Source organism: Eschscholzia californica, unplaced genomic scaffold (assembly GCF_041429995.1).
Source record: "Eschscholzia californica isolate CP2 unplaced genomic scaffold, dmEscCali1.0.p SCAF_6, whole genome shotgun sequence".
Taxonomy (NCBI): Eukaryota; Viridiplantae; Streptophyta; class Magnoliopsida; order Ranunculales; family Papaveraceae; genus Eschscholzia; species Eschscholzia californica.
Window position 1 is genome coordinate 21,873,492 of NW_028238483.1, and position 23,009 is coordinate 21,896,500.

At 35.5% G+C, this 23,009-nt stretch overlaps 2 protein-coding genes across 8 annotated transcripts; one reads left to right on the forward strand and one right to left on the reverse strand.

Moving 5' to 3' along the window:
- Positions 1-330: 330 nt before the first annotated feature.
- Positions 331-14,296, forward strand: LOC147532463 (pre-mRNA-processing protein 40A-like). Of its 7 annotated transcripts, none has more exons than XM_086651062.1 (31): positions 331-434; positions 469-515; positions 2,535-2,590; positions 2,683-2,751; positions 2,842-3,150; positions 3,249-3,443; positions 3,559-3,638; positions 3,820-3,889; positions 5,223-5,275; positions 5,383-5,440; positions 5,526-5,824; positions 5,918-5,990; positions 6,361-6,459; positions 6,543-6,611; positions 6,688-6,765; positions 6,891-6,977; positions 7,061-7,095; positions 7,222-7,327; positions 8,061-8,141; positions 8,255-8,347; positions 8,417-8,470; positions 8,571-8,687; positions 8,794-8,892; positions 9,914-9,961; positions 10,033-10,125; positions 10,918-11,025; positions 11,114-11,178; positions 11,263-11,365; positions 11,814-12,104; positions 12,209-12,339; positions 13,942-14,296. In XM_086651062.1, the coding sequence occupies exons 3-31, from the start codon at positions 2,558-2,560 to the stop codon at positions 13,961-13,963; spliced, it is 3,018 nt and encodes a 1,005-aa protein (XP_086507188.1). In that variant the 5' UTR covers positions 331-434; positions 469-515; positions 2,535-2,557; the 3' UTR covers positions 13,964-14,296. The 7 variants fall into 7 exon arrangements, 6 of the variants coding, with proteins under 6 accessions (XP_086507188.1, XP_086507190.1, XP_086507192.1 ...); XM_086651064.1 differs by having other exon boundaries at positions 3,565-3,638; XM_086651066.1 differs by having other exon boundaries at positions 331-515; positions 1,770-2,590; positions 3,565-3,638.
- A 5,506-nt stretch (positions 14,297-19,802) lies between these two features.
- LOC147532464 (basic leucine zipper 4-like) lies at positions 19,803-20,279 on the reverse strand. The gene has a single exon (XM_086649954.1). The coding sequence runs from the start codon at positions 20,277-20,279 to the stop codon at positions 19,803-19,805; it is 477 nt and encodes a 158-aa protein (XP_086506080.1).
- Positions 20,280-23,009: the final 2,730 nt, after the last annotated feature.

Consider the following 23,009-nt stretch of genomic DNA (forward strand, 5'->3'; position numbering starts at 1 on the left):
TGGGAATTTAGAAAGTTATATTTAGTTACTAAACATTTTTAATTTCGGATAAATTTTTTTTATTTGTTCATTAGTAACCGGTGCCCGACCGACTGATACCCGATTTGCCCGACTATCAAAACGGTCACGGACGGGCACTTTGTTAGAGAAAAATCTGAAATGCCCGCCCGTTTTGTCTGGAAGTCCGAATGGACACTTAAGACTTATGCCCGTTCCGCCCGGACCGGTTGACTTAGTGGCCGTTTCCCGCCCGTCCGAACCGATTCCCACCCGTCCGAACCGATTCCCACCCCTAGTGTAGTCACCCTCTAGGTTCGGAAGGACTCCCCCGTGACAGTGGTAAGCACCAAGAGTTTGAGGGCTTCAAGGGTTACGGCCAGTTCTTTCGAATCAAAATATTTCTTTTAGGGAGGAGAGAGAGAGAGAGTTTTTAGGTTTTGTTAAAGCTCGGAAGAGAGAAGCTTTTAGGTTTTGTTAAAGCTCGGAAGAATTTTTCGTCAACCGCGTAAGAACTGGTATTTTCTTCTTTTCTTATCGATCCTTACTTGCTTTTGTGTTAAATTTTACAGTTTTTTGTGTATATCATTTGATCCTTGATCCTTTGGAATATCCAAAGTATTGTTGTGATAATCAGATAATTCTTTGTAGTTTGAATGCCAATGTTTAATTTTTGTGTTTTTCCCCTTCTTGTAGTAATGTAGAGAGTGTAATTAGGGTTTTAGGGTAAAGGTTGCAACTTTTTGGTTTTCAGCTTCAGGTTAGGGTTTTGAGACATGCAATTGAGTCTTTGGTTAGGGCAGCTAGGGTTTGGGATTAGATTTCTGCAAATAATGGGATTATCATGGTTGGTATGTCCTGTTCACTCCTGGACTTGTATCTTACTGGTGGATCTCTGTTAGATATCTTGCATCTCCAAAATTGTGTGTCGGCCCAAATATTCGTTTTAATTTTATTGGGATCTCCTTAGGAAGAACATGAAACACTGAGGAAATTAAATGTAAATAGATTCTTTTTATTTGCGATTACCATAAAGGGGTGTTTGGTGTAGTTATTCAAAGATAGCCACAAGTAAACATTAGAACTACATATGTGGTTATAGTTTTGCAGCCTTACATTTATATGGGAAAGCAAAGAGATGTGCTTGACGTGGATGAATGTCTCTCTGTTGAGGTCAACATGGCCAATGGATCATCAACCTGTACTGAACACATCCCTACTCTATTTTTGTGCCCACGCTCGGTTTACTTCATTAGAGTTATTATTGAAGCGTTTTCTCAAAATACCTTTCTCGATAACTATGTCTTCTACTTAAACTGTGTCCATTCAAACATAGTTAAGCACTTTTAGCAGTATTTTGTGAAAATGACATATGAATGAGGCAATCAAATCCTAATTATTTCAAGAAAAAATTTTATAGCCTAAAATTGACAATGGAGGACACAACTAAGATGAGTATGTTCATTTTACGAAGGATATCAGAAGGTTGAAGACCTTATAATAGAAACAACTAAGCTAGTATTTGAAGTACATGGCTTTTAGATATTGATTGCGCACAATTTGCAAGCCTGGTTTTATTTTGTACCAAATATACCCTTAGCTAAAATCTAGACTGAGAACTTTGGCTTGGTCTCAAATGTTTGGAGAAGAAGGTGCATAGTGACGGAAGTTTTATAAGACCGTCCTACCGGTGTCTTGAGATTTAAGGTAATAGACGTACTTAAAAGGATTATAGTCTTTCCTAAGTTGCATTGTTTGTAAATTGGATGCAGGTCAGTTGCTATATTAGGAGCCATAAGCTGGACTCTTTGTGTTTGTGTGTCGAGGGGGTAGGGGTCAGTTGGAACATTCTAAAGAGTCTTAAGGGGAAATTTAGGAGAGTAGGATTTAAAAATAAAGAAATAAATAATAGGTTTCATTTATTAAGGTTTTTACGAGTAAAATAGTTTTCTCACAGCTGTTGAGGTGGAATTCTAAAGATATTTTTTTCAGTAATTTTTAGTGCAGAAAGGTAAGTGGGTTGGAAGAATCAAGAGAGGGGATTCTAGATAAATACTCTTACTAATTGATTTCTAAACTAGAAAGAGGAGGTATATGGGAGAGTTGTGGAAGAGAAGGTAATTGACGATATTCAAGTGAGTAGATTGCCAATTTAGACCTCTCTCCAGACTTTTCCTAGTTAACCCAAAACATTCACATCTCACGCGCTCCTTTCTATGTTTGAACTTCGAGTGTGCTTTCTGTTTTAAACTAGAACAACGATATTGCATTTCTCTTGAAGATCTTCACCACTCGGGATGTTTTTGGCTTTTGTAATCTGGTACCATGTAACATTAAGTATTGACTCTTAATTTGATCTTCGGCATTGGGCTCTGATTTTTTATCCTTACAACAATCTATGACCATACTACTCTGTATCGCCGTCAAATAAATCGTTTTAGTCATTTGTTGGTTATATTATTTTTTGTCATTTATCTTTCTCTTCGTTTAATGTGTAACTCTCTTGCTATGGCTTTCAACGCGATATTGTTTTTTAGGAGAGGGTTGCCTCTTGGGAGAAATGACCAGTAATTCACAATCTTCGGGGACACAGGTAGCATATTTGTTCTATTACGTGCGACTGTTTTTCTTGGTTACGATTTATTGATTGATTGATTATAAGACAGTTCATTTCTTTGTGAATAGCCTCTTTGGCCCCAGGTAGGTGGCTCCGGTGGTCCTCCTCCAAATTTCGCTCCACCTATGTCTATGCAGGTAAGTGTTTCTAGGAGCTTTACCATCTATACATTCAAGTTCTCATACTATTTTTGGGTACTGCCTGTCTGACATTTTAATGGTATACAGTTCCGACCTGTTGCTCCGCAACAAGGACAACAGTTTGTCCCTTCAGGGTCTCAACAATTTCGGCCTCTTGGGCAAGGAGTTCCTGGACCAAATCCTACCCAGAATCAGCAACTACAATATTCTCAATATATCCATCAATTACCTCAAAGATCTGACCAACCAGGTCATGGCCCACCACAGTCTCAAGCAATTCAGATGCAATTCATGCAGCAAAATAGACCTATTTCTGGATCACCACTGCCTCACCAAAATAGTAACCACATCCCTGGTGTAGGTGGCAGTGGAATGCCTCCTTCCTCATCATACACTGTATGTTTCCCTTCATCCTTGAACTTATTTCAGAGGTGATATGGGTGGGTTGCTTATAATGAACCCAAATCTGATTTTGTATAACTTCATTGTTGTAGTTTGCACCTTCTTTTGGCCATCCTCAGAATAACATTAGTGCCTCATCCCAATATCAACCAACATCTCAGATGCATACAGCTGGTGCACCTGCTAGCGGACAACCTTGGTTGTCATCTGGAAGCCAAAGTACACCTCCTGTCGCGCCAGCACAGCAGATAGGCCAGCAGTCTTCAGTTACAGCTGCTGCTGTGCCAGTGAGTGTCTACTTATATGTTCATCTCTAATTCTCTATATTGTGTTTTAGTACCCTTCATATTGCTCCAGTTTTCCGACCTTAATTTAGTTTGAGGAGTTCTTTTCATTTTTGAGTTTCAGGTAACGAATGCTACACATACCCCGACCGTTGGGTCATCAGATTGGCAAGAACATACCTCTGCTGATGGCAGAAGGTATATGATTCTTACAAAACTTCGTGATTAACTTCTGTGGAGTTTTTTTTAGTGTTAATTTATGTACAATCATTTTTGCTTTCTCAATTGAGAACTGTTAATCTGTAACTGTTTCAGTGCTGTCTTATACTATAGCTCTCTGTAATTTTCTGAATACTGAAAGTGTATCTAATCTCTTCAGATATTATTACAACAAGAAGACAAAACAATCTAGTTGGGAGAAACCTCTTGAATTAATGACTCCCATTGAGGTAAGTCGTCCCGGCTGTTACTTCTCTTATAATTGGTTGCTTGTTTTAATGGACAATCTTCAGTCTTTATGCTAAATTGCTCTGCGATATTAGAACTGCATGCCTAATTGTAGTTGTCGGCAATAGCTGCATTTAAATTGATCACAATGGTTTTGTGCAAATTCTCCGTTTCTTTCCATTTTCTTCTACTGGTTATGGATACCGCAATCACAATACCACATTAGTCCAGCTTCTCCGCCTTTTATCTGTATTTTGAAATTACGAAAGAACAAAGATTTGATAGAGAAATATGTAGTACACTGTAGAGAGAGAAATGTTGTATGCTTCTTTCTCTCCTTTATCTTCCATCTTCTTTTCTTCTTTAACTCCTACTGTTTCTTTCTCTTCCTGTTTCACTTTTTCTTATGAAAGAGATATTGTCATGTCGTAATTACTTTTTTTCTTCGTCTGTATGCGTCAGGAACGTGTTTTTGTCTGTTTATCTATGCTGGAAAAATCGGAAAAGGGGACTAGGTGTCCCCTAGGCCGCCAACTGGGGACTAGTGAGTAGTCGGATTTCATGGGGCCTAGTCGGATTTCATCAGATAATAAATATATATATATATATATTTATATATATATCTATATGAAAAGTTATATATAGAAAAGTAAGTCATGCCAAACAATCAAAGATTTTCCATACAAAGATTGAACTAGAAGAGTTAATAAACATAGACATTACAGCTTATGAGTCACTCTGGATCCATAAATCATAATTTCATATAGATTAGTGAATAAAATATGAAGTATAAATTAGAAAGACTAAGTATGAGAGCAATAAACTTGAAGAAGATGAAAATAACAGTAAAGATATAGTAAGCCAAGAACTAGAGAGAAAATCAAGTAGAGAGGAAGAAGAAGAAAGACTACCTAGTTCAAGTGGGTGCTGTAACTTAGAAGATCTAGAGAGAGAAACTGAGTGGGTGAGAAGATCTAGAGAGAGAAAACTGAGTGGGTGAGTATCTAGAGAGAAAAAACCGAGTGGAGAAGAAAGAGCTTCAATGGTGGCTTGTGGTCTTTCCTTCTTCAGTTGCTGTTGGATTTTGGAAGAGAAAGAGGAGCCCTAGCGAGTTCGGCGATTCCTAGTTCGACTCGGCCCAGTCAGCTTGCTAGGTGCCGGCTAACTCGTTTTTAATAGCTGTCTTCATTTATATTCTTAATCTCACCTTACGGCTTACACCTAGCTGATGTTTGTTTACTCGTCTTTTTTACATTCCAGAACCTTTTTCAGAATTAGTTGCTTTTTTGAAGGTCTGTTTAACTTTTCACTTACTGGGTTTCAACTGCTGAACAGAGAGCCGATGCATCTACCGACTGGAAGGAATTTACTACCTCAGATGGAAGGAAGTGCGTGATATCATTTCTCTTAATTTTGTGTAATAATTGTGCTTTTATATGTTTGGTATACTTGTGCTGGACAATCTTGATTTTATGCTCGCGGAAAATTTCTTCAGGTATTACTTCAACAAGGTTACAAAGCAATCTAAATGGACGATACCTGAGGAGCTGAAGGTATTCTAGCATAAACTTGTTAAAACATATTCTTTGATTATCTACTCCAAGTCATTTAAACATTTCTGTACCCAAATGCATCCAGTTGGCTCGTGAGCAAGCAGAAAATGTAGCTAGTCAAGGGATTAAGTCAGGAAGTGCTGAGACTTCTCAACTCTTAGCTTCTGTTACTGCCCCGTCGCTTGATACTCTACCTATTTCATCCTCAGCAACATCTGGGGCAAGCCCAGTTTCAGTGGCTCCTACTGGGGCACCAGCTGTTCCTTCTCTATCTTCTAGTTTATCGACTGACACAGTTGCAGTTCAGTCTGCTGTAGCAACAGTCTTGCCAACTGTTTCTGGGAATGCTGGACCTCCAGTTGCTTTGGCTGCATCTACTACAATGTATAACTTCTATAACTTCCTTCTGATCTCAAGGTTTGCATGTTAGTTAAGAATATGCTGATCATGTTCCATTTACGTTTCAAATGGTTGTAGGAGTACATCGACAAGCATAGCACTGAAAGAAGTTGGGAATTCCATTGATAGAACTTCTGATCAGGATTTGGAGGTAATTCAGATTCTTATTTTCCTGAGTAAGATTGTACTTATATTCTGAAACAGTGAAACATGAATATTTATAATGTCTTAACGTATTTGGCTCAAGTTACTTATGGTAGTATCACCGATATAGGTTTTACAAATTTGTAACAGTTACACAGAATTAGAAGTTTTTTTTTATACCTGTTAAAGTGGTTGGTGACTTGGTGTTATGGGGTTGCATTATAATCCTTCTGGAGATTCACTATGCTGATCTGCAACTTCTTCTTCTAGATATTTTCAAAAAAAACTTCTTCTTCTAGATAGTTGTGCAATACTAGAATTGGTCCCTTAATAGTTAATACTCCAAATTTGTTGTCTTGTGTGTCTATCCCATGAAGGAAGCAAGAAAAGGAATGGCAGTTGCTGGGAAGATTAATATTACTCCATCAGAGGAAAAACCAGTCGACGAGGAAACCTTGGTTTATGCCACTAAGCAGGTAAGCACCAGAAATACCTCCTTTTAATGTTCATTCGTTTTTTTTTCTAAAGATGCAAACTGAGTGCCTACTTCGTCTTCCAGGAAGCAAAAAATGCCTTTAAAGAGCTTTTGGAATCTATGAATGTAGAGTCTGACTGGAATTGGGAACAGGTAACGTAATTTGTGTTCTTGTTTGCATTTGCTGTTTCCATGCGTGTGATCGGATACTGATACCAGCGAATGTCAGACTATGAGAGTGATAATAACTGACAAAAGATATGGCGCTTTGAGAACACTCGGTGAGCGGAAGCAAGCTTTTAATGAGGTAAATCCTACAAGGATGTACAATGAGTGAAGTTCTCCTTACACATTAAGATTAATTTATTTCATTGCAATGTTGGTTGACCTATTATAGCTATTCTCATTTCATACTTATGTTATTTCTTGTAGTACTTGGGCCAGAAAAAGAAACAGGATGCGGAAGAGAGGCGTATTAGACAAAAAAAGGCGAGAGAAGAATTTATGATAATGTTAGAGGTAATAAAGAATTACATAATTACCTATCCTCCTTTAGTGCATTTCTAATGGCTCTGATACATTTGCTTCGAACATTGTGGCAGGAGTCAAAAGAGCTTACATCATCCACAAGATGGAGGTTTGCTATTTCTCTATGTAGTTTTGAAATTTGACAATACAATATGATTTGTCACTCATGTTTTTCATTATTCTCTCACGATGATTGAATCTTCCTTTGATATGCTTGAATTTACTCATTATCCAGCAAAGCTGTAACTATGTTTGAGGATGATGAGCGATTCAAAGCTGTTGAACGGTCTAGAGACCGTGAAGATCTTTTTGAGAATTATTTGATTGATCTTCAGAAAAAGGTAAATTAGTACCAGCTCAATTCGTCATATGTTGCTTATGCATTTATTTTGTAAATGAGAATAATTATAGCATCTTTTCCAGAATTTCGCCGACATTGGAAAGTTTTTCTCTTATTATGTTTATAAAGTCGGATCTACCGATACGATGATTATGATAAATTTCGACTTTCACGTTTCTTCAATTGCATATTATATGTGTTTCTTCACATGTCATGGTTTGCCTTCATCACAATCTTTAAGCGTCAAGTCAGATTACCAGCACATAAACGAAGAAAATTTGTATCGTATAACTTTTATCTTATTATCTTATTTCAGAGTTATTACGAATTTAGGAGTTATAGCTTACATTGGCCAATAAGAAAAACAGAAAATGCGATAATTAACGAAAAAGTAATGAAATTCTTTCGCTAAGTGTACCAATTCCACTAACTCCCCTTGAATCTTATGATCACTTGGGGTTAAACCTTTATGTTACTTGTGTATTTTTCGGCAAACATTCCATTTTTTTATTGTTCCCCATAAGCATTGTATACTGGAAAGGTCTAAAAAATTATAATATAGTTGTGATCATCTGTTTTGATCATTATTACCTATTTTTTTTTTTTTTATTATTCTTATATTGTTTTATTCAAGCATTTCATGGTAAATTTACTTTTCAACTGGTTTCTAAATAGTTGTAAAGCAGTTTGTTGTGTTAAGGGATCCATATTAACACCTTGGGTGTTTCATGCAGGAAAAATCAAAAGCACAGGAGGAGCATAGGCGGAATATTACGGAGTATAAACAATTTCTGGAGTCTTGTGATTTTATTAAAGTATGTCTTGGAGAATCTGGATTCATCATTTTTTGTTCATTTAAATGACTTTCTAGTTCTACTAGGACCTTGTTTATTTGTATTCTCTTACACTACTATGATTCCTTTTGCAGCCAACCAGCCAGTGGCGGAAAGTACAAGATCGCCTGGAGGATGATGATCGGTGCTCACGTCTTGAAAAGATCGATCGGTTGGAAATCTTCCAGGTGATTTTCTTCAGCTTTTGATTCCACTGTTCTTAGTGACTTTCTGCTTATTTCCACATCATGTTGCAGGAATACATACGTGAATTAGAGCAGCAGGAGGAAGAGCAGAAAAAGATGCAAAAGGTAAATTAGAGAATTATATGTTGGTTAATGGTCACAATGGATTTTGTGGATAGCCAAACCTTTCTTTCTTATTCTTCTCTTACTTTAACAAAACATTCAGGAACAACTAAGACGTGCTGAGCGAAAAAACCGTGATGAGTTCCGCAAGTTGATGGAAGAGCATGTCGCTGCTGGCGTTCTCACAGCAAAAGTTCACTGGCGTGACTACTGTCTGAAGGTATATTTGTCTAATTTCTTGTGCCCACAGTGTACGGGGTATCATGTGCACCTAAACCTGACTTTATAACTCTCTTCTGATCAGTTTCTTCATTTTTGGTTGCTAGGTGAAAGATCTCGCAGCTTACACTGCTGTAGCAGAAAACACATCTGGGTCAACACCAAAGGATTTGTACGAAGATGTTGCTGAAGAACTAGAGAAACAGGTCGGTCTTCTATGTCATGTTATAGTTGTGTCCACTGTATGTATTAGACTTCGATTTTTTTCCTCTGTTGTGTTTAGGCTATCTTCCTTTGGTAGGTACACAGTGGGTTGGTCAGGATCTCTTTGGGTCTTGAGGATCACTATTAGTGACTATATACCAAGGAATGAAATTTCGGTTTCGGTGGAAATTTCGGTCGGTCCAAAAGTGGAAACGTTCCGTAGAAATGTTTCGGTCAGTATGGAAATCTTACAAATGTACAGAAATGATAGAAATATGATGCAATTATGTATAACAAGATTATTAAACCATAATGAAGCATAAAAATAATGTTTAACATTATCTATTTAGTTTGAGGGAGTAATAACAATTACACAGTTACTTCCAGGTGTAAATTGAATAACTCTTTGGCTATAACGCATTAACGCCCAAAAGATAACATTCTTACTAATAACAGTTAACAAACTATTTTAGTTTTAGAAGGTATCGTCAATTACGCAATTATATCTGGGGTGTTACTAAGATAAAATCAATTTAGTAAGTCAAGGCGTAAATCATTCAAATAGATTTAAAACCCACGGAAAGCTAACATAAAAATCAAGAGAGATCTAAGAGAAATGAAGATGAAAAAGACGAAGGAAGAGATATGATACAAGTAATAGTTTCTCCGGTTTTTTTTGCTAGATTTCTACTATGTCGGTCAAAATTTTCATCATGTCGGTGGAAATTTCGTTATTTCCAACAACTTCGGTGGAAATTTCGACCATGCCGGTGGAAACTATGCAGGAAATAGTTGTAAGTGTTATTTCGTGCACCTAATCTCATTTTAGGAAACGTTTCGTGAAATTTCGGTGAAATTTCGGGAAGTTTCATTCCTTGCTATATACCAATAACTACTGCTATGTGATTAGAATAGAGTACCAGGATAATGTGGTCTGTATGTGGGAGAGGGGTTTAGTGGTTCACAATGGGAACACGTGTATGGGTTATTCGACTTACTCTTTCTTCATTGTGTTCATGGCAGTACCGTGATGATAAGACTCGGGTTAAAGATGCTATGAAGTCGGGAAAGGTAATGTCTTGTTTCATCTGTTAAACATATTCAAATTTCTCCAGTTGTGAATGTTGGATTTTTTTTTGCAGATAACTGTGACATCCACACTGACTTTCGAAGAGTTCAAGACTGCCATTTCAGAGGATTTGAACTTCCCACCAGTATCAGATATTAACCTGCAGGTAATTGATGTTTTCCTTGGACTAATCGTGACTTGGTTTATGTTTGGCAGTGCTCGTGTCTTGAAATGGAATCTTTAAATCTTTAATGAATTTGTTAGATTCTATCGGTACTGATTAGTAGTGTAGACAGCGTTGTGGGCAATCCTCTAGCAGTTTCTGCTTTATGAAAAAAATTCTATCCAGGTCCGTAAGACCCATATGGGTGAGAGCCTACGGTAGCTTTCAGTGATGAGTTTATCTTAACATGCGAACTAGCTGTCCCAAAACATTAACCCATTTAAAAATAGTAACCTAAAGGATATCATTGGATAGCTAATGGCAGATAGTTATCGGAAGAGATCAGTTTATGATGTAGAAGTGTTTCTACTCTTAATCGGCATTTAGTAGGGTTACCATCTTCCGGAAAAGTTGATTCTGTAAGGATGTTAAGTTGATTCTTGCAGAGCCTCAGCTCTCCAATGATTTATCTGTGAATCACATGGACAAATCTGTAAGAAAAAAAAAATATTATAAGCCCTACACAAATTCGCAGATACGTTGACATGATTGTCTATCTAAATCTTTGCAATTGATCCTAATTTATGACAAATTACATGGTGAAGTCGTCCAAGCTTACGAGTAAGCTAGTACTGGTCAAGTGTGACACCCCAGGATGCCGATAATCTTACAGCGAAAAAAGTCCTTTTTAAAATCGGACTTTCTGTCAATTGCATTTTGTCCTTTTTTACTTGCTATTTTTCTTTCGTTGTCTCAAATGTTCCCTTCAGAAGTCAAATGTGGTGCCTTTTGCAGCTTGTATTTGATGAGATGCTAGAAAGAATAAAGGAGAAGGAGGAGAAAGAGGTGAAAAAGCGTAAACTTTTGGCTGATGACTTCTTGGATCTGTTACATTCTACCAAGGTATAGCAAATATATTTAATAACGACTTAGCATTGATATTTAATCATAAGTCTTGTTTAAGTAGTCAGGTGATTTTGCTTCACTGCAGGAAATAACTACATCTTCAAAATGGGAAGAATGCAAACCACTTCTTGAGGACAGCCAAGAGTACAGGTACTTCACAAGTCAAATGTCAATTAGCTCAAATCATGAAAGCTATTTTCTTGATATCATAATTTATGGCATTTACATGTATAGATCTATCACCGAAGAAAGCACGAAGAAGGAGATTTTTGAGGAATACATCACTCATTTGCAAGAAAAGGCTAAAGAGAAGGAACGTAAGCGAGAGGAAGAGAAGGTACATCAGCACTTATTCTCGTTAATATACAACTTAAAGTTGTTAATATACAATTTTCAAAAAGTTGTTAATATACAAGATACATCAGAAACATTTCATCTGCGTACTACTATGTTAGCTTTCCATATGTAAAATAAAAGAAAATGAAAAAAAGAGAACGAAATGAAGGAGAAAGGGGAGGGCCACTGAGCCGATTTGCCCAAACCCTACAGATTTTTTCGACCATACATTTCTTGCAAAAGTATGATATACCGGTCAGTTGTATTTTACTGAATGGGTATTGTTACAGTACAACTTCAACTATTTTGACGGACTTAAGAGTATGAAAAGTTCAAGACAACGTGAGGGGCATTTATGTTTCTATTCAAACTAATTATTTCGTGTTGTTCGTCTTATTCTTTTTCCTTTAAAGTTCGTCTTAGATGTGTTTCTCAATTTTTTCTCACAGGCAAAGAAAGAGAAAGAAAGAGAGGAGAAAGAGAAGAGGAAGGAAAAAGAAAGGAAGGAAAAAGAGAGGGAACGTGATAGGGAGAAGGAACACTCTAAGAAAGATGAATCGGACAGTGAAACTTTTGATGTAACTGAAACAAAAGAAGAGAGAAAGAGGGAAAAGGACAAAGGCAGGAAACACAGAAAGAGACACCAAAGTGCGACCGATGACTTTAGCTCTGACAAGGAGGAGAAAGAAGATTCGAGAAAATCACGTAGGCATACTAGTTCTCGGAGAAAATCAAGAAAGGTAGACTTATGAACGTTGATTGTTCTGCATGGTTTTTGGTGCTGTATTGTAAAGCTTTGCACAAAAGCCATTGAACATTTTCCTGTCTTGGTTTTCATAAACAGCATGCATATACACCTGAATCAGATAGTGACGGTGGGCATAAAAGACATAAGAGAGACCATAGGGATGGTTCTCGTAGAAATGGCGGGGAGGAGCTTGAAGACGGCGAACTTGGAGAAGACGGGGAAATAAGGTACTTTTCTTCATCCATGTATTCAAAAAAGAGCTTTTGACTGTGGCAGTATACATAGCTTTTGGTTGTATGGTAGTTTTGTCAGTTTCATTTTGGTGTTCACCTATCTGAAATACATTGAACACTATTTTCATTATTGTCTTTGTTAAAAATCCAAATGCTTCCGTTGATTTTGATATAACTGATCTTAGCATATGCATTATGACATGATCAGTACATTTTCTCTTAATAAGCATATCTAATTTCTGCTGGTTTTTACACAATTATAAATACATTAAAGTAGACCTTTGCATCTCATGTTTTGTTCTCTACTTCTCTGTGATGTGTCTATAGACTCGTACTCTAGGAAATAACATTTTATCACGGAAAGCAAGTTTTTTTTTTTGTTGTTGGGGAGATTAAATATAAACCTCTTCTATCATGTTCTCTGTCTAACTTATTACTTGATCATGTTCTACAGTCCTGAGAATTGGTGTAGGAAAGTTTAACGTAGAGACTGCTCATAATCCAATAATCAGTATGATATTCATCGCACATTTTTTCTATCAATATATGTTCTACTTGATTAGTGTCAGTGGATATCAAGGTGTGCTTAGGATGCTTGTTCTATTCCTTCTATACTTTTTTGGGTATTTGATTTATTACAGACTAATTTTGCATGATAAGTGGGAAGCACTACTGTGTAGAATATTCAAAGAGGCATGTCACACTCTAATATTATTAGTAAGCTATGCACTACCATATAAATTTACATCAACAAGTAGCATAGACAACTTGAAATTAGTACTGCAAAGAAAAGACGGCATTACCGAGGAAATCATAATTGGAGTTTAGTTTATGTTCAAGGAGTATTAACTTTTATTGTTATTCGATACATATTGTTAGTATTATTTTGTTTTGAAAATTTTGTTATTGTTTGGCATCTTTGACTACAAGTCTGGAAAGCATGTTGAATTTCGGCCACAAGATCCAATCCAAGTTTTTCTTTGCTCCCAAGTCCTAGAATGCTTTGAAGGAATGTAAGAGTCCTATGGTGAGGGTTTTGTGGTTCACATTTTGGCTATTTGGAGTGGTTTTGTACTACATGTGTTGCAGTTTTGCAACTGTAACATTGGAAACTAGGAGGGATGTGACCGCAAAGGGAAAAGTGGCCTTGACCAAATGCCCAAACGTTTGGTACTTGTAGCCAGTCTTTTGGGCCCCTGTAATCCTTTTTTCTTTCTGAAAGAACATCCTAGATACTAAACAAATGCATAGAAGCGACTGTTGAATTGGTCACTGTCGAAGAGCTCAGATATTTGGCTCGTAGTGTAGTGTGCTTAATAACCGGTTAACGATTGTAATAGCTCGAGGAAAGATGTATCCAGTGAACGATTCATAAGTTTTTTGGTTATGCAGCTTATAACAAACATATTCTTATAATATAATTATTACAGAGGTCTAAGTTCATCCCTGTGTTATAATATACTCTAATATCAAATATGATCTTCCTTTGTTTTTACTTTTTCTGAAAGCTTGTCGTTGAATTTGGTTATGATTGCTTAAACTGATTGTTGGTAGTAGTGGTGCGTCCATAATCTAACACGTCAGCGGCATCTGCAGGAATTCCAACAGGAGTGTCTGAATGGGAGCAAACAGCAAAGATATCTGGATACAAAGTTTTGTTTGCAACCATCTTCGGAAGGCAAGCTGCTGGGGCTGACCAGGTATGATATGAATATGGATTTTGAAAGAGCTATGACATCGATGTTAGGGTTATGCATCAAATAGTTCCCTAAGATGATGATCTCTGCAATAAACAAAGATATCTCAGATAGTTCATTTTCCAACTTTTTATATACATTTGAATATTTATAGGCTGAGGTAAAATTTTGACTCAGGTGTGACTTGTCAAACAAATATCATTGTTGTTATACTATGTGAAGTTTATCTTATATCTAGTTAATATTGCATGAAACTTTTGTTATTATGTCATAGTTTGTAGTTATGGATTTTCTGTCGAAATAGTTGGAAGGCCAAGATTTTATCGTTGGTCATTATGAGGCTATTTTTGACCTCTTCACCTTTAGTAGCCTGTGAAGCTTTAAGCTTTTGCTAGTTTAGCACACTGCTAGGCTCTTTACTTTTTAACCCTTTTTCTTAAAATGCATAATGATGTTAAATGTCAAGGACCATAGTAAACTAGAAAGAGTTTGGGACTTTGGGATAAAGTAATCACCAAAAGTCTGAGATGAGTTGGGGTGTTTGCATGATGCCTTTTTGAACATCTGTTGAATGTGTTTAGGATTTTCGACCAGAAAGCCCTAAATATGAAGTAAAATGTATCTTTTATGAATGTCTGATTTGTTCTCTTAGAAGTAGGAAAGTTTTGTCATCTGTTTCGAGTGAGTAGGCTTTAAACTGACTTACCATTACTCTGTCTCATATAACATCATTTTACTGGTTGGATAATATTCCAAATCTGAAATACGTTTGAGGTTAGCTTGAGTTGTGGGATGGACCTGAATCAATACTCAAATCTCAAACCTTGAAGGGCTTAAAGACTAACCGTTTGTTGCTGGTACATTGAGTTATGGGATGGAACACAATCAGAACCCAAATCTGAATCCTTGAAGGGCCCAAAGGGTAAACCATTCTCCTTCGCTGCACTTTTGATAACACTGTTGCGACCAAGAGTTGTTCATGAAGCCCAATGTGGTGAGGCAGAGGTGTGAAGTTCGAAATGATTTAGTTTTCAGTGTCATAAGAAGAGATAAGTTTAAGGGCTAGTGGAAATTTTTACTTATGGTAAATGTGTTCAGTGTCATAAGAAGAGATAAGTTTAAGAGCTAGTGGAAATTTTTACTTATGGTAAATGTATCTGGAAGGCCATGTTTGGGGTGCAGAAAGGAACGTAGTTATTTATTTTTTTTTTTGAAACCAAGGGAACCATTTCCATTAATAAGTGATAAAATCACATAGTTTACATGGATGATACATCATTCTTATTTCTCTCCTCTGAAAACTTCATGAGAGTTACATACCTTTAAATGCAAAGTGCCTCATGAAGAGAAAGAAATGGGACTAGACACTGACTCAAACCAAAGACCCTAAAGGCCGACAAAAGATCCTAAAGATCGTGAATGAAAAGACCCTAAAGGTCGACAAAAATTACAGTAAAACTTATAAAAGAACCATCGTCTTGTTGTCGGAAAAGCGTCGCCGTCACCGAAAAACCGCCTGTCGATACCGGAAACCGCCGTTGCCGCCAGAAAACCGCCTCCATTACCGGAGAATCGTCGCCATCACACCACCATAGAAATCACTAGTTATTACCCTTAGAAGTATCCTTTTGAACTTTAGTTGCAGGAAAATCAATGGGTAGATCTCTGATTTTTAGAACAAAAGATCTATCAGTAGAAAAATTGTTCTTTTGAAGAAAGGTATTACTAATGATTTTAGATCCTCTCTTACCCAAGTACCCAACCTCATCAAAGTTCTCTCCATTTTGATTTTTGATGAAACTTCTCTCTCTTGTTTTTCTCTCTGGTACTATAGTATTACACTTTATATTTGCAGAATTAAAATCCATAAACTCAATATGACCTTCTCCATTGTTACTCCACCACAAACCCTAAAAGACAGAGATGGTTTGTAAAACCGCCTTAGAAGATGAAAAGGGAAGAACATGTCTTCTCCCAAGAAGAAAGAAAGATTCAATTTACCCTCCCAACAGTAGTAGAAGAAGAAGAAGAAAGAAAGTCCAGAAATGGATCGAAACAATTAGTCAGGGAATCAAAATTAGGGTATGGTTTGATCTAATCACCGATTAAAGAGAGAAAGAGGGAAATAAACGAAAAAGGAAAGCATAAAAAAGAGGAAAATCCGGCGAAGGGAGGCCATTCGCCGGAAAACTAGATCTCAGGAACGAACCAGTCTCAAGTGGAAGGGAAGAAAGAGTTGGAAGCAGTTAGGGTATCCCCGGTAACGTAGTTATTAGGAATAGGATTCTGGTAGTGTGGTACCTTAATACGTAACTCTAATGTGTAGTTTGATCAATAATAGAATATGGTTACTAGGTAGCAATAAAGTAGTGTGATTCCTAATACTCGTAATACCTTATTTCACTTACTTTGGTCAAGAATAGGATTTACAAAGATTAATTTTGTCTATATATCCATGACTCCAATGGAAAGCTATAACTTGACCACCCTTGGGTTTGGGAGATTCCTCCTCTTCGGGAAAATCTTATTTCACTGGGAATGTGATTCTGGATGCATTTTCATGTCCTGTCACCATTGCGGAGTGTGATTTTTGGTGGAACATGACCGGTCTAAATTATTGTAGTATGCATGATGGTTAACTAATGGAGCGAAATCTAGCTTGGTGAATTTTAGAGGAGAAAATATTTTTTTTTTACTTGAGGAAATAATTTTTTTTCTCTTTAAGCTACTAAACATTCAATGATTGATGTTAGAGTAATTGGTCGTTGTTTACTTGTGGAATATTAAATTTATTATTTGATGCAAGTGAATCTAAAATCCAGATTTCTCTCAACAACTCCTAATTTTGTAATAATTTGATTTGGTTATATACCTAAAAAAAACATAGAAAATGAAATTTCCACAAGTTGGAATCAATTCATAAAAAGTGATGCTTAATCAGACATTTCTTTCACAGGAATGATCAAAATCAGACAATTATAACTTACCAAACTCCATTCCCTTTTGTCTATGAGTATCTGTGGAGCAACAAGGACAAATCTTTTCATTTTGCCATCATTTCCTCCTTTTCCTTTTCTGTGGAAATTACAAGTATATTCTTTTAATTCCTTAAAATATCGAAAACGAATTGAATCATGATGTTGTTAAAATATCGAAATCACAAGTATATTCTTTTAATTCCCTACTGTTTTTTTGACATTGAACTCCAAGAATCATTACACTTATATGACATTGATATTATCAAAAATATAATATAGACTATACCATGAGTTTAATGAACACACCTACCGCTATTATTAAGATATTCTAAATTCTAAATACTATAATATAAAGACCTTATAGAGACATCTTAGGAGAGTCCGTAAAACCATCTGTCCGTACCTAATGTTGCCATTTGTATTATGCGTGTGTATTGTTGCAGTGAATTATGTTGTCATGCATTAGTCGTGATAGGTATAATGATTTTATAACTTCCGAACGAACAACCCATATAGTTAGTATGTATTATATTGGGAGTCTTCGTGAAGATCCTAGAAATTCTATAAGAAACTTAAGAAGGAAGAAAGGAATAAATAGATAGAGTCAAGCCTCTCTTTCATGAAGCCTCTAATGGTAGTTTCTTTTTCTTCTTTCTTCTTTTTGTGTTTCTCTTTCTGTTTTAGAAACTGATAATGTCTTTGATTTGATGTGCCCTACAAATCTATTACTCACCAACCCTACTTTCACTTTCATCAACATGAACAAAGTTAAGTATATATAGCATCTCTCTCTCTATATCTCTAAGTGCATGCATCTAATCAATCTCTATTAACACTGTTAGGAGTTTGACTACAAGTCCAATTTCATGAGCACGTACTCTTTCTTTATATTATGAAATGATTTAAGTTGGTCAAGATGACTTAAATATTGATTAGGGCATAATTAATATAATGAAACTTTAATTTATCAAATCAACATGTGACAAAAAATACATAAGACATGAAAAGTTTGGTGTATGTTTTAGTAGTAGTTAGTAGTTGGCTATTCCTCATAATGAGGAAGTCATGATAATGTGTTTGTTATTCTTTGGTTATTGGGTTTGAATTTGGCTTATCAAGTTTACATATTTTTTTTTAGCTTAAATCTTACCTTAAATGATAATTAATCCTTAACAACCAAATTTTATTTTGCACATTTAGATTATTAAAAATACTCAAAAACAAACTCAGTCGGTAGGGTATTTATTTGCAAACCAATATCATCACTTTCTTGCCACAATTTTTTCCCCTGTAGAGAGTGTTCTAACTTTGAAGTAGCGAATGCTTCAGCAGTAGTTTTCAACAAAAAAAAAAAATGCTTTAGAAGTAGATTTTGAGGAGTAAATGAAGTTATTATCGGTCTGTGTATATACAATAGTCATGAACGTTTTGAATTGTTCTGATAACGGTTATTTTGTAATGTGGGTACATTCTTTCGATAATGGTCATTTTCTCATGGGGGTACATGCCTTGGTCATTTACACGGTAGACACAAAATGTACATAATGCCTACCTACTATTATGAATAATTGCAATGTTTAAATTATATTATGCTTGATTAAACTTAATTAACAACCCTAATCAAGTTTTTTTGGGAAGGTTGACTACGATTTCCCGAAGCCATTACAAAAGCATTGATAAGCGCGACAACCGCCTGAAATTAAACATTCTAAACTACCGGGCCTAAAACTTACCTTAACTAGTGGGCGAAAACCCATCAAATACTTTATTTATACCTTAAATAATCGAAGTTCAATCAACTATGGATTCCACTTCTATTGTGAATCGAAGTTGAGACTCTCAAGATTTCGGAGTTTATGTCAACATTATCAACCACTTGAGTTACAGGTTGACAACCTAATCAAGTTGAAGGATGGAATCCGGAATAAGTTTTGGCGCCATGATTAAACTAGGATTTTGTGTGTGGCTCATGTTTACTTATGCCTCAATGCCTGAATCACATCCAGTATTTATTCTTATAATTTTCTCCTAAGCATGCCCATAAGGTATTCTTGATGTTGTTATCGTCCGTTCATCTTCGTATGTTTAAGGGGTTCATACGTTCCTCTTAGGTGTATATATATATATCCATGGTCGTCATCGAAATCCATACGATAAATGAAATAGGAGCTTTAACCAAGTTCACTTTGTTCAAACCTGAAAATATTTCCCATGTCTAAAACAAATTATTTGGAGAAAATTTAATTTGACAACTTATGGAGAGAAGAGATGTTTAAGAACTATAACACTATATTAGCCAAATTTACTATTACTTGCTAAACCAAACAAAACAAAAGAAAAAGAGAAGAAAAAAAAAACTAAAAATAAGACTGAATTGACTAAAACACCCTTCCCAAAATTTTTACAAAGTAATCCATCTGACCCATTTCACCAAAGACCCTATACCATTTCCATTCACAAAGATTGCCAAAAACTCGCTTCCCTGTTTTCATTATTGAGAGACAAAGAAAGAAGAAAAAAGATAGAAAAAGGGTTTATCCGATTTCATATTTAAGTGGGTTTAAGGTGAAATTGGTTTATAATTAATATATCAACTATGATAGGCTGTTCGAAAATTTAGATCAAAATCCAGTATAGATTTGCGGTGGAAGGTCGGATTTCTCCCAACCAATCAAGAGAGGAAACAAGAGGGTAAATCCGTCCGTCCATCTCAATATTTGGCCGGATTTTGGCCCAAATTTTCGACTAGGCCCTCATTTGTGTCAATATATTACACCATTAATTAAAGAGGTAATTTGTTTGCTGATAACTGTTGAAGCTTTTGAAAAACTAGAATGCGACGAATATCTGATAATCTACGTCTCAATATCTCCGATTCAAATCGAAGGATATCGTTATCTTTCCTTACCAGTTGACAATTATAACTCATAATACCCAACCGATTCGCCAAAACCTTATTATCGGTTTTCAATCGGTTCACTTGGCTTCTTAAATCTTCTACATGTTTCTGTTTTCTCATACGAGATCGCCTAGCCGATTCCCGGTTTGATATCATCCTTCTTCTTTTTCGCTCGTCCGCTTCGTCACAAACCACCCTATTCGGATCGGTTGAACTCGTTGAAGTCGACAGGACAGGGTTCTGGTTTTCATCATCATTAGGTAATGTAAAAAACATAGGTTCTTGGGTTTCTGGCCAAGGTGTAAAACCACCTTCGAAAACCGGATATGGTATTCCGAACATCTCTTCTGATACCCACATTGATCGTAAAACCACTACTAAAGAAAGAGAAGTGAGTGAGGGAAAAGGGAAGAATTGCGTTGCTAGTGTTTGGTATTTAAAGATGTTAGAAAGTAATTTGTGGGACCTACTTCTTACGTCCTTGACCGTATAATTCTACGTATTACTACAAGTATAATACGCTTTTGAGTCATGTGGCACTAAAAATGGTGGTGGTGGGGGGTTCACATTTCTCATATGAGAAATTGGTGGGACCATAAAAAGATTATCTTAGGGTTGAAGGATCTTAAAACGAAATAGGGTAAATCACGTTTGTCATCTGTGGGACCCATTATACTGATTTGTTGAGTTATTTTGCGACACGTGTCATTGTTTTATTGGGCTATTAATATGAATGGATGTTCTTGACCTCACCTAAATGGTAATTGTGTTTAGTTGGATAATAGATGAGCCTTTACCAATGTGGAAAATTATAAACTAGTATTATTGTATGTGATGTCACTTAATTACTTTTGTTAAACTTTAGATTAATATTTAATTATTACATTAGGGTTACCAATATGATGATTAACTACTTAAAAGCAATGTTAATACTCTTGTTCTCTTAGAGCACATAAAAGCATAATCTTTTTCCTTGTTAATTTGGAAATATTAAAATTAATCATGAAAGCATAATTTCTTAGACCACATGAAAATTACTACTAATAGGACTAAGGGTGATTCTTGGATTTCATGTTCATATTAGGAACTTGATAGACGATAAAATCATCTAATCAGATTCCTATCTGCGACTTCTCACAAATGTTGTTGAATCTTTCTTCTTTAGGGAACAATGAAAATGAAGCCCGATGGCGAATTTTATTTTTTCAGTAACCATTTCTACCCTCCTTTGGTCTATTACTCGAGGTCGTTTCCAAACTGTTGACAAGTTAGAACGACGAAGTTTAATTACTCTAAAATGTCGTTGTCTTTGTCATAATGATCTTTAATCTATTAATCATGTAACTCAGTCGGTCAGTCCTTTTTACTGTGGAATGGAAGAAACCTAATGGTTGGATTCATAAGATATTTTGATAGTTGATAAGCTTTTTCATCTTTTTTCCTTTCCATTTCTTTTGTCTGTGGTAAAGTAGTAACAGTTGTACATTCCAAGAGTAAGTGTTGGAAATTTAGGCATTTTATAAATATGATGGTTTTTAGTTTTCTATAAGCCTTAACAAAAAAAGAAAAGTGCTTTGCCAATATTGATACGTTCCTGTTCCAAATGTGTGGATCTTCACAAGTTATTTGGTGCCGATTCACGAAAGACCTTGTCATATCGGTGAAGCTATGTACCTAGTAGTCTTCAAGTAATCTCAATCTTGAGAGGCTACGGATAATGCTTTAAAGACAATTTATCTCGTACTCGTTTCAAGATTATGATTCCCATCCCTCTTAATTTAGGCAGATAATTCTTGTAATACTAAGTAATACAAATGTTTCATCTTGTAATCGGGCCAAAAAAAAAAAAAAACGCAGGAAGGTCACGTTCAGATCAAAGTAGGTGTACATGTTAGTTTTTTTCTTTTCACAAAAATAGAACATAATATTTGAAAGATTAAGACCTAATTTTTTGTTGAATCATGAAGTATATAATAACGAAATAATAAATGTCGAAAACAACCTATTCACCAGATAAATCATCCCCCCTTAAATAAAATTTGTTTACGTATTGGTCCACAAATCGAACAATCAAGACTAAAAATAGCTAGGTATTATCCATAAATCACATCCGACAAAACTAAAATAAAAAATAAAAAGTAAGAACAAATAAAATGGGTAGCATAAGGCCGACACTCACCACTTTTTTTATTTTTCTTTTTAACGAAGGAATCCTCATTGCAGTTATAAAATAAAATAGATATATTGGTGAAGAAAGCTAGCTCTAATTTTTTCTATAACCTGTTCATACTTTTTCCTTGGCCTCTCTCTTCTATTTCTTTTCTATCTTAATGCTTTCCCTCTCTATCATGATCCTTCTTACATTTTCTTGCTTTTTTATGATCCGTCACTCTCTTTATCTAAATTCTCTTTCTCTCTCTTTATTTATCTTTTTTGACAAACTTATATTGAGAGTGGCGGTTTGGGGTAGTTGGGGAGACCCATTAGGACACTTTTAGGGTATATATCTAAAAATATACTCTAAAGTCACATAGGCATTGACTTAATTAAGGTATCCTATACACATGCACGTTACACCAATTCAATTTTTTTTCTTCATAAATATAATTCAGTTTTTATGGGTTTTTAATATGTAAGACTAAAGTTACAATTTTTAAACATAAGGAAAAATATATATATATATATATATATATATATATATATATATATATATAAACCACAACTAGTATAATAGAGATGAGAATGACGTTCTCTCGTTTCAGATCATTCTCACCAAAAAATATCTTTAGTAGAGACGTAGCCATGATTTGAAACCGGAGGAGATCAATATTTATTGTTTGCTATTGACCAAGTATACTACTAGCGCCATTTAGTTACTCGATCAAAATGAACTCAAAACATAATCAGAATAAACTTAAAACTCATTGATTGTGTGCTAGGATCAATGAAAAGTATGTGTATATTAGATTGAGTTAAAGATGTTAAATTAGTGACTTTATGCTTACATGCATGGAGTTTTTTTGTTGTTTGAAAGTACATGCATGGAGTTCCATCATATAAAAGTCATGAATAAGAAAGAGTAGTGCATTC